Genomic DNA, 16,867 nt, shown 5'->3' with positions numbered 1-16,867 from the left:
AACAAACAAACAACAACAACAACAAAGAAAATCAGAGCTACCCACAGTTTCTCCTCACATAGGATACATGGAAGTTTGGGATTATTATTAGCAATGTTAATAATAATAATTAGTATTGATATAATGCGTTAAGGCTTACAAAGCACTTTGCATGTATTATTTCATTTGATATTTCCAAAAACCCAGTGAAGTAGGTGACATTATAATCCCTATTTTATAGATGAGGAAATTGAGGCAGAGAGAAGTGACTTGCCCAGGGAGACATAGCTAGTAAGCGTCTGAGGTTATATATCAACACAAGTCTTCCTGACTCGAAGCCCAGCACTCTATCCGATGGCTAGCCTAGATTACTTATACTTTAGATTTTCTGTTTGTGAAAATAACTTTCCTGAAGTCTGTCCATCTCATGCCAACACTCACTCAGAAGTGGCATTACAGACTCCCAGTCCTGAATCCAAAGTAATTGAGAAAGTTATGGCAAGTGCAAAAAAACCAAACCAAAAAAAAGACAAATCTTATGGAAGGCCACACACAAGGCCCTTTCATGTTAGTAATGTTGGTTTCCTGAATGTGTAGCTTCTATTCCAGAGGAGTAATCAATGATTGGGTGAGAACTTCCATATTTTCCTGCAAGGGAGGAGATGGAATTTGAATTCTATAATTGTTGTCTCCTGGATAGAAATGGAAATGAGGTGTTCCCAACTTGTTATAAGATATGCGTTGTTTACCATACAAACTTACTTTCTGTTTGGCTTCAACGATTCTTCTCTCCAGATCAGATGGGATCATTTTCCCTCTATGAAAAAGAATAATTATGTCAAAAGTTTGATTTAAGTAAAGCCCTCTGAAGTCTTTAATAGATAAGTAACATTGCATGGAAAACAGCCTGAACCAAAAAATGGACAACAATGACCATTTTACAAGGATACACTAAGGCAGAGAAACTGGGGCTTTATCTCAAGATGCTGGCATTGGAAGGGGAAATTCACCTCTTTTTGCAAGGTCTTGGCTTGCTGGCTCCACATCATAGAGAGTCAACCCTGAGCTTCCCAGCTTTCTCCCAGGAACCACCTTCACTGACCACTGTCCCACCTCCCATCTGATTTTTTTTAAAGTTAGTGCTTTTATTTTTATCAATAACTTGGATAAAAGCATAGAAGGTATGATCATAAAATTTTCAGATGTCATAGAGCTGGGAGAGTTAGCTAACATGGTGCAAGACAGAGTTAGGATCTGGAAGGATCTTGACTACCTAGATCAAGGGATTGGCAAACTTACTTCCCAAGTGGTAAATCTGGCCAAAGCCTGTTTTTGTGCTGCCAAGAGTTAAGAATGTTTTTTTTTTCAAAATATTTTAAAACACAAGACATTTTAAAATATAAAAAAACCATTCTTAGCTCATGGACCTTTCCAAAAACAGGTAATGGCTGGATTTGACCTGCAGTCCATAGTTTGCCCATCTCTTGCCCAACAGCATTGGACTGATGTCTGAAAATTAATGGACATAAATGTAAAGTCTTGCTCTTGGGTACAAAAACATGAAGTACAAGATGGGAAAGGTTTTGTTGGATGATATTCAATCTGAAAAAGATCTGGGAATTTCAGGGCACTTCAAATTCAATGTGAGTGTGTGTGATAGATATGAGCAGTTCGATAGATACAACAGCCGAAAAAGCTAATGGGATCTCGGGCTGCATTAAAAGGGGACGTGGCTTCTAGGTATCAGGAGGTGAAGGTGCCACTATGCTCTACCCTTAGTAAACCTCAGATGGAGCATTGTCTTCAGTTCTGGGGACTTTGGTTTAAGAAGGACATTAATAATTCTGAGAGCTCAGAGGAGGGTAACCACAATGGTGGAGGACTTGGGGTCCCTGTCATGTTGAATTGGTTGAAGGTACTGGAAATGTTTAACCTGGAGAAGAGAAAACCTTGGGGTAACACAATAGCTGTGTTCAAGTACTTGAAGGACTGTCATTTGGAGGGGGGTGGTTAGATTTGTCCTATTTGGCTCTCAAAGGAAGAATCAGAAATAAATGGCTAAAAGTTTCAGAGGTTCCATGCCAGGAAAAACTTCCTAAAGTGGAACAGGCTCAGGAGGTGGTGGCTCTCCTTCCTCGGAGAACTTTAAACAGAGGCTTGATAATCTCTTGTTAGAAATGTTACTGCGGGGAATCTTTTGTTTATGGGTTGGAATAGTTGGCCTCTGAGATCCCTTATAAGTCTCAAATTAATTCCCATCTCATTTTTCCTCTTCCCAGAGGTTGGGGGATTGAATTGCTGTTTTCATCCCTACCATAATGTTGGGGGGGGGTCAGACTTCTTGGGAAATAGCCATCCTTGAGTATCTGTACATAACTAAGACTAATCACCCTCTGATCCCCCAAATAATTTCTCCTGCTTCCCCAAATTCCTAATGATGCCCTTCTGTTGGCTCAAAAAAATTTCATTTCTAGGAAAACATTTTTTATTTATTTCTCCAAGTGATGATTGTCCATGGTGCATCCCTTTCTAGCTGTCAGTAATCCATTTCTCTTGCTCAAAAGTATTTATCACATTATTTCTTTCTATTTATTTACATACATGTTGTCACTTCCCCCTGTCCCCATAGAATATAAGCTCCTTGAGGGTAGGGACTATTTCATTTTTGTCTTTACATCCCCAATACCTGACACAATATCTGCCTGATTTATTGAGAGTACCGATCATCCCATGTTTGGCTCTTGTAGCATCTTTAAGAGGTAGCATAGTTTAATGGAGAGAGTGATGAATGAATCCTCTTGCTGACACATATTAGCTATGTGACAGAGGCAAGTCACTAAATATCATATTTCATGGTTTTAGAGGTGGAAGGGACCTCAGAGGTCCAACACCCCTAATTTCCTCTATTTTGCAGATGAGAAAGCTGAGCCTCAGAGAAGTTCAATAACTTACATGGGTATGGGCTGAGCTATGATTTCTGAGTCTTTGTTTCCCTATCTCTAAAATGAAGATTAGAATCATTGTCATCGTCGTCACCATCGTCATCACCACCACCACCATCATCAATAGTGTTCTCTGGTATACCCTTTTCATAAGTTGTCTTTACTCGATTTCATACCCGCCTATCTGTCTGTCTATATCTATCTATGTCTCTATCTAGTTTGGATCTTTAAATTTTATTGGGATAGGGAATTCTTGGGCAGAAGATTCTCTCTATCAATGCAAATTAACACCTGTTTTACAACTTATAGTCATAAAATTGTCGGGGGCTATGAGAGGTTACTTTTCTAGGGTCACCCAGATGGTACATGTAAGAGAGAGAACTGAAACCAAGGCTTTCCTTACTCTGAGGAAGGCTCTCTATACATTGTGTCACACTGCCTCTTAGTGGTTTTCATGATATTTTTGAAGCCTATTTTGAAGGAAGACATGTGTTAACTAAAGAGAAAGTAGCAAAACACCTGCATTTCAAAAGTGCTGCAGAATGAACTGGTGAGAAAGGAAGTGCTGAGAGCAGAATGATCTATTCTGAAATCATTTGAGTATCCTCTTATTTTTTCCGGTAAATTATGAATAATACAGATTGGAAAGGGCTTACACTTCAAACAAGGGGAGATAAATATTAGAGGAAAGTCAATCATTTGGCAAAGAGCCACTAGCCTTTTTATTCCTGTATTCTCTCTTTCTTATGGGAGGGGGAGGGGAAGGGGAATCAATCAACCCCTGATCAATTGATTTTCCCCAAGTCTAGGTAAAAAACAAAATTACCAAAGGTAAAAGGCTTGTAAGAGAGACAATGAGGAAAACAAACAAACAAACAACAAAACAAAACCAAGCTGAGCAGCTGGGTGGTGCAGTGGATAAAGCACAGGCCCTGGATTCAGGAGGGCCTGAGTTCAAATCCAGCCTTAGACACTTGACACTTACTAGCTGTGTGACCTTGGTCGAGTCACACTTAACCCTCATTGCCCCACCAAAACCAACCAAACAAACCAAAACAAACAAATAAACAAAAAGAAAGAGACAATGAGGAGTTAAGGACTTAAACAATGTGCAGTGTCTCCACTCCATTATACCAAGTGAATAGGTTCATTAGTCAAGCCTGAACAAATTAGAGAGCCAGTGGCCCATTGGTAGACAACATTCTATTTGCCCTTTGAAAACTGAGATGGACTCTCTAGGGGACAAGGTAAGGCAGGAGAAAACTCTAAAGAGTGTGAGCTCTGTAAGTCAAAAAAAGAAGGAATCAGTCTTTTCTTTGAACTGGCTGTGAGGAGCAGATTTGAAGCCTGGCATCATGCTACAAAATTACTTGGCCAGCAGTAGATATCAAACCTAAGAGGAAATAGACATGACTGGTAAAAGCACCAGACCAGAGGACTTTGAGTACCCCTGGACATCAGGAATTGAACTGGGAGAGGGAGACTAGGTGAGTGACCTGCCTCCAAGGAGAGAAGTATTATGTTCTCATTGTTGACAGGATGCACTAAGTCACAATCTCACATTTTTAAAGAGTATTACATCTATGAAGCCAAAAAAATTTTGATATCTTTGGAGAAAGATACTCCAAAACAAAGGAAGTGTTTATTTCTTGGTGGGGCCATATAGTTTGATCTTATCCATAGGCAATAAGTAGTTAATAAGATATCTTGGCTTGATTCCTTTATTTTGGAAGACATGCTTAGTTCTATTTAGGAGAGATGATAGTGGACTTGAGGTCAAGCAGAATCACAATGAGCTTAAGATGACTGAAAAATGCAATGTTTACTGTGACTTGTTCTTGAAATTCTTGCATTGGCGGTGTGTTTTAAGAAGAATACAGTTTTCCGTGTATATTGAATACTCTCATGTGCAATCAATGGCATTGCCAGAGTTCAACTGGTCAGTTTATCAGGGCTCTTGGCAAGCCAAGCTCTCAGAGGACTCTCAGGGCATTAAAAGGAGCCTTACTTTTCCTTTTCTCAACCTCACAACATGGATCATAGACTGGGTTTTGAGGGAATTAGTGCCCTTATTGTTGCTCTTGTTGTTATAGGAGTTCATAGGCAGTTGGCTAGGCACGATTTATTGGTTCTGACTCACAAATTTGGCTCCCAGTTTAGGGAACCCTTGTCCCAGGTGGCTTTGATGAATGAATCAGGTCTTGCTTTGTTCTCCTAGGTATGTGTGGGAAGAATATATATATTTTTTAATTTTAGGAAGGGTTGGATGAATTTTTCCCCCTTTGGGATTTATTTAATGTCTGGAACCTTTTCCGATTTACTGGGGCCACTGCTAGTCCAAATTAGCTTGGGTTTTTGTTGTTGTTGTTGTTGTTGTTTTTGGTTTTGGTGGGGCAATGAGGGTTAAGTGACTTGCCCAGGGTCACACAACTAGTGTCAAGTGTCTGAGGCCGAATTTGAACTCAGGTCCTCCTGCAGTCATGATTTGGGGATGAACTGACCTCAAATGCCCAACCAGGAAAGAAATGCTGCAGGGATGAATATGGGAAAAGGAAGCCCAGCCTCTGTCGGAATCTACTGGAGATTACCTAGATCAAAGAATATTCTCTTCCATTCCTTCCTTTACCAGTTTCCAAGGGCAGACCTCCTAGAAAACAGTCCTCCCCTACAGTGGGCTAAACTTGTTCAGATTCAGCATTCAGTTTTTCTTTATACATTTTCATCTTTTTTTCAAACTATAATATTGTTTTTTCTCCTTTTCCCTCCACCCTTAAACTCTATACACAACAAAACCATATTAATTTGGATTGTACTAATGCAGGATTTGTAATGATTTAGAAACAGCAATTCTTATTAATAAAAAGTCAAACTAAGGCTTTCCCATTTTTAAGGGTGCTGTCCACAAGCCTAAAATAAATAGCCTTTGTAAACCTAGAGTTTAAGAAAGTGAGAATGTCCAAAAAGCCAACATTTAATTCTTACAGGTTAAAGAATTGTGTATTATATTATTGTTATTGTTATTATCATTATATTCTATTTCCTTACCTTACTTTGCCTATTAGCATTATTTAGGTCTTGGATTATCATATGCAATAACTAGAACAAAGTGATGCAGCAAAGGACAGTGTCATATTTTATGATCTCTGAGGTTCTTTCCAGCTTTCATTATAAGCCCATTTCCTTGACAAATATGATTTTCTTCTATATCCCATTGCTGCTATTATTCCAAATCAGTGAAGGGTAACCTTTCTTTCTTTCTTTTATATTTAATATTTTATTAAATTTCAAAAGGCTTAGTGTACTGGGAAGTATGATTTTATGACAAATTATTTGTAATTTGTTTCCCCTGAGAAACACATTCCTAGTTCTTTTTTTTTTTTTTTGGTGGGGCAATGAGGGTTAAGTGATTTGCCCAAGGTCACACAGCTAGTAGGTGTCATATGTGTCTGAGGCCAGATTTTGAACTCAGGTACTCCTGAATCCAGGGCCAGTGCTTTATCCACTGTGCCACCTAGCTGCCGCCGAGTATCACATTCCTAATTTTAAAGGGAATGTGAATAAGGCAATTGGATTTAATATACAGACTATAGGCCATCAGATGGAGTATACCTGATCTGGCCAATATCCATTTAAGCCCATGCTATCCTCCCATTGTGGTATAGGTTCCCTATCCCTTCCCCCCTTTCTTCTTTTTAAAAGGACATCATATTCCAATTAAACACAGGGCATCAAAGTAATCCAGTTAATAACTGTAGAGGTATCTAAGATCTTTTTATTACTTGCTACTTCAAGCTTCAACCCAAGGAAGGAACAGATTGTACTCTTTACTAGGACATGTTCCTTTTATTGTTTGGCTTGTAAGTCAATTGTCCTCAGTGCAACATGGGGTGAAGATGGCTCTGTCATTTGGGGCCCCCGGGAAGATAAAAATTGTCGCCTGGCAACTGACATGCTAATATGCACAGTCAGAAGGAGTCAGTGAAAGAGACAGAAACCTCTTGGAGAGGCCAATTCCAAAATGTGGTAGAGCTGAGACTTCAATAGCTAGATAAGGAGAAAGAAATGCCTGAAGCGTACTCCCTGAAACACTTAAATGGTTTGGGTTTTGTTTTTTTGGTTTTGTTTTTTTTTTTGTTTTTTTTTTGGGGGGGGGGTTGGTTATTGTTGTTTTTTGTTTTTCCCCTCTGAACTGCTTTTCTGGCTTTAACATGGATGTGTCTGCCTATAAAGCTATGGTTATCACAGTGTAGTCCAAGAGGGTCTGGGGGCAGCTAGGTGGTGTAGTGGAGAGAATGATGAACCTGTAGTCAGGAAGAACTGACTTCAAATCTGGCCTCAGATACTAGCTTTGTGACCCTGGTCCAGTCATGTAACTTACCTACCTCAGTTTCATCAACTGTAAAATGGGGACAATCATAGTGTTTACCTCACAAGGCTGTTGTAAAGATTCGGTGAGATATTTGTAAAAATAGGTGCATCATGTATAACCTTTATCAGACTGCTTACTCTCTCAGGGAGGGGAAAAGGGAAGAAGGGAATTTGGAATTCAAAATTAAAAAAAAAAACAAGCGAATGTTAAAACTGTTTTTACATATAATTGGGGGTAAAATGAAATGCTCTTTAAAAAGTAGGTGCTTCATAAATGCTTATTTCCTTCCATTTCCCAGACCCTTTCAGGGGGCCATCTAGGTCAAAACTATTTTTGTGGGGCAGCTAGATGGTGCAGTAGATAGAGCACCGGCCCTGGATTCAGGAGTACCTGAGTTCAAATCCGGCCTCAGACACTTAACACTTACTAGCTGTGTGACCCTGGGCAAGTCACTTAACCCCAATTGCCTTACTAAAAAAAACAAACAAACAAAAAACAAAACCCCAAAAAACCTATTTTTGTAATAATACTAAGACATCTTAATTTCGAATATGGAAAATATTGATATATATAATCTATATAAAAAAAGCGTTGGGGGTGGAGTTCCTCAATAATTTTTAAGAGCATAATGGGCTCCAAAAAGTTAGAGTAAGAAGGCTGATAGGTGTTCTCACTGATTCTGATTGACCCAAGTCTTTTCTAGAGCCAACAATTTAGACTTTGTAGCCCATGATCTGATTCTAGCCCACCATTCCAATGCGCTTTTGACTGACCTAAATGGGAGGGGATATTAATTCATAAACTTCAAGTTGGTCAAAGCCCTTGCGGAGGTGAAGTCCTCCTTGTCTGCATTCCCTCTTTTTTTTTTTTGGGTAAGGCAATGGGGGTTAAGTGACTTGCCCAGGGTCACACAGCTAGTGCATGTTAAGTGTCTGAGGTCGGATTTGAATTCAAGTCCTCCTGAATCCAGAGCTGGTGCTTTATCCACTGTGCCACCTAGCTGGCCCCCCCCCCGCCCTGTTTGCAACTTGAAACTGGGTGACCTGTATGCCATTTCACTGAGAGTTTCCCTAAAGCTCTATGAATTTAACATCTTGCTCTCGAGACCCATGTATACACATTATGATCTGATCTCTTAAACTCAAAAGCTTAGCTCCTTAGGGAATGTCATATCAGGCTGGATCTCATTGCTGAGAGTATATGTGCATTAAAAATAGGTTTTTGTGGGAATTTGGGACCCAAAATGGAAGCATTTTGCCTGGCATTTTGAAGGAGGTGCTGTGGTAGGGATTAATCAATTCATTCATTCATTGATTCGATTAGTTAATTATGTCAGCATTTCTTGAATAACTTTGCACATGGGATAGGATAGGGACTAGACACAGAGACTGCATCTATGATTTCATTGGTTTGGCATAGGGTGATCTGGTGATCAAGAATAATCATTTATTATTATTACTAGATGCTTATTGGTTGACAGCATTATGAATTTTTTTATCCTCTTTATTCACCTGACCTAGTGAGCAAAGGAGTGAGCACTGTTAATTAAACGGTATTATAGGTCACTCGACTTATTCTGGCTGCCCTTGAAACCTTGTCATTGATGGGGTTGGGGTGTAGAGGAAGAGGGCATAGGAAAGGGGGAAGATACTGAAAGCACATTCTTCAATGGTGAGTGGAGAGAAGAATGCTGATGGGGATGTCCTGTCATATTTGCCTCACAAATATTCCAAGCAAGCATTTCAATAAGCCTTTCTGCTTTCATAAGCAAAATCTTGCTGGCTACAGAGAAGGATGTGAGCATGGAGGATTTGGTCCCATGATCTCTCTAGGGGAAGGATGGTCAACCAAATGGGACCCTTCAGGTGTACATTCTGAATTCTACTGTCTTCAATGTTCTAGCCATTCCTTTGAATAAGAACCAAATGATGATGGCAGTGGATAATTTTCCCCCCTAGTCATTAGAAGAATCATTGAATTCATTGCAAATAAATCTAAAAGAAACAGGACATTTGAATGGTTTGCCCATAGTCCAGCTAGAGAACGATTGGTCCTTATTTTCCATGGATTTGCTCCTGCTTTATTGTACTGAACAGTTCACTAATGACCTGAAATAGTTAATGAGTCTCCCTAACTACCTTACTTAGTGTTAGAACGGGACTCATGACTTTGGGCAGAATCAATTCATTTAATACACAAATATAATGACCCAGATAATTTAGAATTTAAAATTTTAGAGTAAACAGGAATAACAAAGTAGAGTACTCAGCTAATGGGGGTGGGGGGAGGTGTGGATTGTAATGGAATTGTAATTTACAAAACAAAAAGGATGTATTAGAAAAATTACAAGAAAAAGAACTGGTTTATTTGCATGTGCTTAAAAAAAGTGAAAATAGAATTATAGAGCTTAGAAGGATAGATCCTTTCATGAGGTACCTAAGAACCTTCTTAGGTCAGAGCTCCTTAAACTGTGGGTCTGGACACCATATGGGGCGGCGTAACTGAATGTGGGGGCTCAAGAAAAATTTGGCAGCATTAAATGGTTATGCATACCTATACCCAGGGTTGGGTAAAAATTTATCAGGTGAAAAGGGGTTGCCAGTGGAAAAAAGTTTAAATAGCCCTGCTCTAGCAATCACCTTTAAACTGACCAAGTGTCATCTTTTTTGTTTTGTTTTTGTTTTTGTTTTGGTCAGGCTAATTTACAATGTGGAGAAATGCCTTAAGGAGACAGCTAACGAAAAATCTATTTGCAAAACTCCTGAGGTCCTTGGAGACTTTTTACCACCTTTTAGTTTAGTTCTCTATCTTCAATTCCCTCATATTTTCTCTGCATTTAACATTTATCTTCCCCAAAGAATGTAAGCCCTCGGAGGGCAGGAGCTGTTTCTTTTTTGTTTTGTTTTGGTTTTTTTTGTCTTACAGTGCCTGTACATAAAATAAGGCCCAGACCTGTGGTTTCATTGATCTGGAACATAATATGTGAATAATTAATGCTTAATGATTGATTAAATTGTTGTTAGCTGTCCATCCTAACCCTGTCCTATTTTCCATCACTCTTTGAGTTTTCTGTTCCTTGGTAGTGACTACAAGAAAAATCATGATGACGGTGATGTTGCTTTGGAGTTTGCCAGTCACCTTACATTATGTTAAGTCATTTAACCCTCACAACAACCCTGTGAAGTAGGGGCTATTACAACCCCCATGTTACAGATGAGGAAACCGAGAAGCTAAGTGATTTACCCAGGGATACTTGTTTCCAGTTTTATGGTGTTAGATAAATGGTGGAAGATGCTTATCATTTCTATTTTTCAGTAGTGCTTCAAAGATCCATGCCAACTTAGGAGCTAAGTGGTATGGTAGATAGAGGGCTAGCTTTGGTGACAGGAAGAGCTGAGTTCAAATCCTGCCTCAGAAGCTTGGTAGCTGCCTGACCCTGCATCAATTTTCTCATTTGTAAAAGGCAAACAAACAAATAAACAAACAAGAACCCCGACCCGAGCAAACCCAAAACCAAACCAAAACAAACAAAAAAACACCCAACTGGGATAATAACAGCATTTACCTCACAGGGTTGTTGTGATGATCAAATGAGCTAGCCTCTATAAATGTTAGCTATTACTAATTTTTTTTTGGGGGGGAACAATGGGGGTTAAGTGATTTCTCGGGGTCACACAGCTAGTAAGTGTCAAGTGTCTGAGGCCGGATTTGAACTCAGATCCTCCTGAATCCAGGGCTCGTGCTTTATCCCCTGCGCCATCTAGCTGCCTCCAGCTATAACTATTAATAAAACAAAGGCATCAATGAAGGCTAGAGAAATAAGCAAAAGTATTGTTGTGTTTCATTGTTTCATTGTATTTCAATGTTTCTTTATATGAAAATATGGATTTAACCTTTCTTCTACCCTCCCCTTTCCCTCATCACCCCTCGTTCTAGCTCAAGATATGGTAAAACCACATTAAGCTTCCTGTGTTTTTATCCTGCAGTCATGATTTGGGGATGAACTGACCTCAAATGCCCAACCAGGAAAGAAATGCTGCAGGGATGAATATGGGAAAAGGAAGCCCAGCCTCTGTTGGAATCTACTGGAGATTACCTAGATCAAAGAATATTCTCTTCCATTCCTTCCTTTACCAGTTTCCAAGGGCAGACCTCCTAGAAAACAGTCCTCCCCTACAGTGGGCTAAACTTGTTCAGATTCAGCATTCAGTTTTTCTTTATACATTTTCATCTTTTTTTCAAACTATAATATTGTTTTTTCTCCTTTTCCCTCCACCCTTAAACTCTATACACAACAAAACCATATTAATTTGGATTGTACTAATGCAGGATTTGTAATGATTTAGAAACAGCAATTCTTATTAATAAAAAGTCAAACTAAGGCTTTCCCATTTTTAAGGGTGCTGTCCACAAGCCTAAAATAAATAGCCTTTGTAAACCTAGAGTTTAAGAAAGTGAGAATGTCCAAAAAGCCAACATTTAATTCTTACAGGTTAAAGAATTGTGTATTATATTATTGTTATTGTTATTATTATTATATTCTATTTCCTTACCTTACTTTGCCTATTAGCATTATTTAGGTCTTGGATTATCATATGCAATAACTAGAACAAAGTGATGCAGCAAAGGACAGTGTCATATTTTATGATCTCTGAGGTTCTTTCCAGCTTTCATTATAAGCCCATTTCCTTGACAAATATGATTTTCTTCTATATCCCATTGCTGCTATTATTCCAAATCAGTGAAGGGTAACCTTTCTTTCTTTCTTTTATATTTAATATTTTATTAAATTTCAAAAGGCTTAGTGTACTGGGAAGTATGATTTTATGACAAATTATTTGTAATTTGTTTCCCCTGAGAAACACATTCCTAGTTCTTTTTTTTTTTTTTGGTGGGGCAATGAGGGTTAAGTGATTTGCCCAAGGTCACACAGCTAGTAGGTGTCATATGTGTCTGAGGCCAGATTTTGAACTCAGGTACTCCTGAATCCAGGGCCAGTGCTTTATCCACTGTGCCACCTAGCTGCCGCCGAGTATCACATTCCTAATTTTAAAGGGAATGTGAATAAGGCAATTGGATTTAATATACAGACTATAGGCCATCAGATGGAGTATACCTGATCTGGCCAATATCCATTTAAGCCCATGCTATCCTCCCATTGTGGTATAGGTTCCCTATCCCTTCCCCCCTTTCTTCTTTTTAAAAGGACATCATATTCCAATTAAACACAGGGCATCAAAGTAATCCAGTTTAATAACTGTAGAGGTATCTAAGATCTTTTTATTACTTGCTACTTCAAGCTTCAACCCAAGGAAGGAACAGATTGTACTCTTTACTAGGACATGTTCCTTTTATTGTTTGGCTTGTAAGTCAATTGTCCTCAGTGCAACATGGGGTGAAGATGGCTCTGTCATTTGGGGCCCCCGGGAAGATAAAAATTGTCGCCTGGCAACTGACATGCTAATATGCACAGTCAGAAGGAGTCAGTGAAAGAGACAGAAACCTCTTGGAGAGGCCAATTCCAAAATGTGGTAGAGCTGAGACTTCAATAGCTAGATAAGGAGAAAGAAATGCCTGAAGCGTACTCCCTGAAACACTTAAATGGTTTGGGTTTTGTGTTTTTGTTTTTGTTTGTTTTTGTTTTTTTTTTGGGGGTGGGGTTGGCTATTGTTGTTTTTTGTTTTTTCCCTCTGAACTGCTTTTCTGGCTTTAACATGGATGTGTCTGCCTATAAAGCTATGGTTATCACAGTGTAGTCCAAGAGGGTCTGGGGGCAGCTAGGTGGTGTAGTGGAGAGAATGATGAACCTGTAGTCAGGAAGAACTGACTTCAAATCTGGCCTCAGATACTAGCTTTGTGACCCTGGTCCAGTCATGTAACTTACCTACCTCAGTTTCATCAACTGTAAAATGGGGACAATCATAGTGTTTACCTCACAAGGCTGTTGTAAAGATTCGGTGAGATATTTGTAAAAATAGGTGCATCATGTATAACCTTTATCAGACTGCTTACTCTCTCAGGGAGGGGAAAAGGGAAGAAGGGAATTTGGAATTCAAAATTAAAAAAAAAACAAGCGAATGTTAAAACTGTTTTTACATATAATTGGGGGTAAAATGAAATGCTCTTTAAAAAGTAGGTGCTTCATAAATGCTTATTTCCTTCCATTTCCCAGACCCTTTCAGGGGGCCATCTAGGTCAAAACTATTTTTGTGGGGCAGCTAGATGGTGCAGTAGATAGAGCACCGGCCCTGGATTCAGGAGTACCTGAGTTCAAATCCGGCCTCAGACACTTAACACTTACTAGCTGTGTGACCCTGGGCAAGTCACTTAACCCCAATTGCCTTACTAAAAAAAAAAAAAACAAACAAAAAACAAAACCCCAAAAAACCTATTTTTGTAATAATACTAAGACACCTTAATTTCAAATATGGAAAATATTGATATATATAATCTATATAAAAAAAGCGTTGGGGGTGGAGTTCCTCAATAATTTTTAAGAGCATAATGGGCTCCAAAAAGTTAGAGTAAGAAGGCTGATAGGTGTTCTCACTGATTCTGATTGACCCAAGTCTTTTCTAGAGCCAACAATTTAGACTTTGTAGCCCATGATCTGATTCTAGCCCACCATTCCAATGCGCTTTTGACTGACCTAAATGGGAGGGGATATTAATTCATAAACTTCAAGTTGGTCAAAGCCCTTGCGGAGGTGAAGTCCTCCTTGTCTGCATTCCCTCTTTTTTTTTTTTTGGGTAAGGCAATGGGGGTTAAGTGACTTGCCCAGGGTCACACAGCTAGTGCATGTTAAGTGTCTGAGGTCGGATTTGAACTCAGGTCCTCCTGAATCCAGAGCTGGTGCTTTATCCACTGTGCTGCCTAGCTGCCCCTCTATTCCCTCTTGAAACACCATTGGTTGACATTTCCAAATGGCACATGATCTATGCCTTTCTATTAGAACATCTATTCCTCAGTTCATATCATAGATATCAATTCCATACTGTGATATATCAGTGTATCCTAGATACTAATGGTATGCTGTAACCTCCTTTACCCATGCAGATGACAACCCTCAGGCCTTCCTATCCTCTGTCATCTTTAATCATGCATAAACCCACCTCAAAGGATCAATTCAATACCCTAGAAGGTCTTTTTTTTGGTGTATCTTGACCTATGATGTCATTGATATGGGCGACCCTCTCCACCTATGCAGATCAGCAACTCATCTTTAATATAATTTTAGGGTTCCTTGGGAACTGAGATGTTAAGTGACTTGCCCATGGTCATATCCAGAATGTGTCAGAGGAAGAATTTGAACCCAGGTCTCCCTGACTCCAAGGCCAGATACCAAATCCAGATATTTCTGACTCTAAGGCCAGCCCTCTATAACATAATATAGCATATTATATTATTGTATATTAAATGTTATATATTACATTATACTGCTATATAATAATTATATTAAATATTATAATATGATGTACTCAGATATACATATTAAATGGCATATAGCATTATATTACCATATATTAGCATATGTAGCATATATAATAGCATAGTATGGTATATCTATTTTATTATAGTATATTAGTATTTAAGTATAGTATCTTAGTATGTTATACTATATACTATATAATATGTACATGTTATATAGTATAATACACTGCCTCAGCTCTAGATTACCCTTGAGTTTGTGATGCATTTAAGATATATTAAGATGATAAGTATAGAATTAAATAAAAGACTCATTACTAATCGCCACAAATATAGACTTTAAAACAAATGCCTTTATTTTTTCTCTTCTAAGCCTCATTTATTTCTTTTTAAAAAAATCATTTTTCCTTATTTTGTCATTTTTCTCTGCTGCCTCACTCCTCTTACCTCTAAACTCAGCCCTTCAAACTTCTCTTCCTTCAAGTAACTTGGCTGTCTATTATTCCCCATCCTTTGTTGTTGTTGTTGGATCCTGGAGTGATTGGGGTTTTTTTTGTTTGTTTGTTTTTAACTGAAAAACCAAGAATATTTCCCAGTAGAATGGTAACTTCTCGAGGACAGGTTCTGTTTTTTTTCATTGTCTCCCCAGAGCCTAGATATGACATTGCACATAGTAGGTGCTTTACAAAGTGTGTTGAATTTGAATTGAATAGATTGTTGGGGGTATTTTAATTTTTAGAAGAGCCAAAGGGAATGCGAAGATCTATAGCAGGTTAATGAGAGCTAAATTCTGACCTCCCCCCTCCCTTCACATTTAGAATCTGTTTGATTATGGGTAAGAGGCATCAAGGCATAGGGGATAGAGAACTAGTCTTGGAACTAGGAGGATCTGAGTTTGAGGCCCATTTCTGGATACATTAATGGCTGTGTGACCCTGGGCAAGCCACTTAATCTCTCTCTGCCCTAGGCAAGTCTCTGAGTCTATAAATTTCAGAGGAGGTGCTTGTCTGTAAAAAGGAGTTTTCTCACCTGGAGTTTTCCTAGCAATCAATGACAATCACAGGTCCAGTCTTCGTTTTTTATGATAACCAAGTCATTGAACTTCTTTGAATTTTAATTTGTCAACTGTGAAATAATAATGCTTACCTCATATACCTTGCTATTCATTTCTACCTCTGTGCTTTTTATTAATTTTTTTTATTGTCTGTTTTCGCTCCCGCCATCTACTCAAATCCTACCTCGTAGAAGTTTAAAAACAATTCTCCAAATAAAATAAACACCCCCCTAGTGATCAGAATGATACTGATGTGAAACCTAAATACTGTTTATAGCAGGTTGTCCCAAAGTTCTTTGGTTTCATCCCTTAATGAACTAAGGAAATCACAGAGTTGATGAGGTTGAGGGCATCATTTGCTTCTTGCTCAGTGTGTATATGATCTGTAATCCTTTCATTGTGTTTACATAATTTGCAGCAGACAGGATGATGGTGACATTATAACTCAATGTTCACATCACCTGCTGTTGCTTCATGACTGGGCTGATGAATACTCTCAGCTTTGTACTAGTGTAGAAAGAACGTTCCCCATTCAGTTGGGATTTCTGAATGGCCTCAGGGCCACTGAAGATAATTGAGGGTGTTTTTAAAAAACCCAATACCAAAGCAACAAATTAGTAATGTTAGTGAGGATAGAGGTGTACTACTGCTTGTGCCCCAGTTTCAGCTGTTTTTCTGCCCAGGCAGGACTCTGTTGGTGTCGATTATTGATGTAGGTAGACAGGAGTTGGAAATTCATGCTTACCTTTCATCACATTTGATCAGAATCACACTGTCTGTTCCAATCCCCAAGGCTGCAGCTCCCTTCTTTACTGAAAAGTGACTCTGAAAAAAGCATGTTTATGATCAGTCGTGATTTAATATTCAACTCGCACTTCCCTCTGTTTTCTTTTCCCTTTCGATGTCTACTCTGAACCATGCTATGTCCCTCTGTATCCTTGAATGACTGAGAGTATGTGACAGTTTTCAGTGAGTTTTTTTTCCTAGGAAATTTCCATGACCCTGGGGAAATTTGGATGGCCTTTAGTCTCCTAACGCAAGACAGTGACTTCAACAAACTTACTTGTAAGATTTAATAATATTCTAACTGGCTCC

General features: G+C 38.8%; 1 protein-coding gene across 1 annotated transcript in view; it reads right to left on the bottom strand.

Moving 5' to 3' along the window:
- GAD2 (glutamate decarboxylase 2) overlaps positions 1-16,867 on the bottom strand; it is an 86,449-nt gene that overhangs the window by 40,005 nt on the left and 29,577 nt on the right. Inside the window, 2 exon segments of the mRNA XM_043967151.1 lie at positions 742-796; positions 16,518-16,597. Coding sequence (XP_043823086.1) covers positions 742-796; positions 16,518-16,597 — 135 coding nt within the window.

Source organism: Dromiciops gliroides, chromosome 5 (assembly GCF_019393635.1).
Source record: "Dromiciops gliroides isolate mDroGli1 chromosome 5, mDroGli1.pri, whole genome shotgun sequence".
Classification (NCBI taxonomy): domain Eukaryota; kingdom Metazoa; phylum Chordata; class Mammalia; order Microbiotheria; family Microbiotheriidae; genus Dromiciops; species Dromiciops gliroides.
This window is presented reverse-complemented; position numbering and strand designations above follow the sequence as displayed.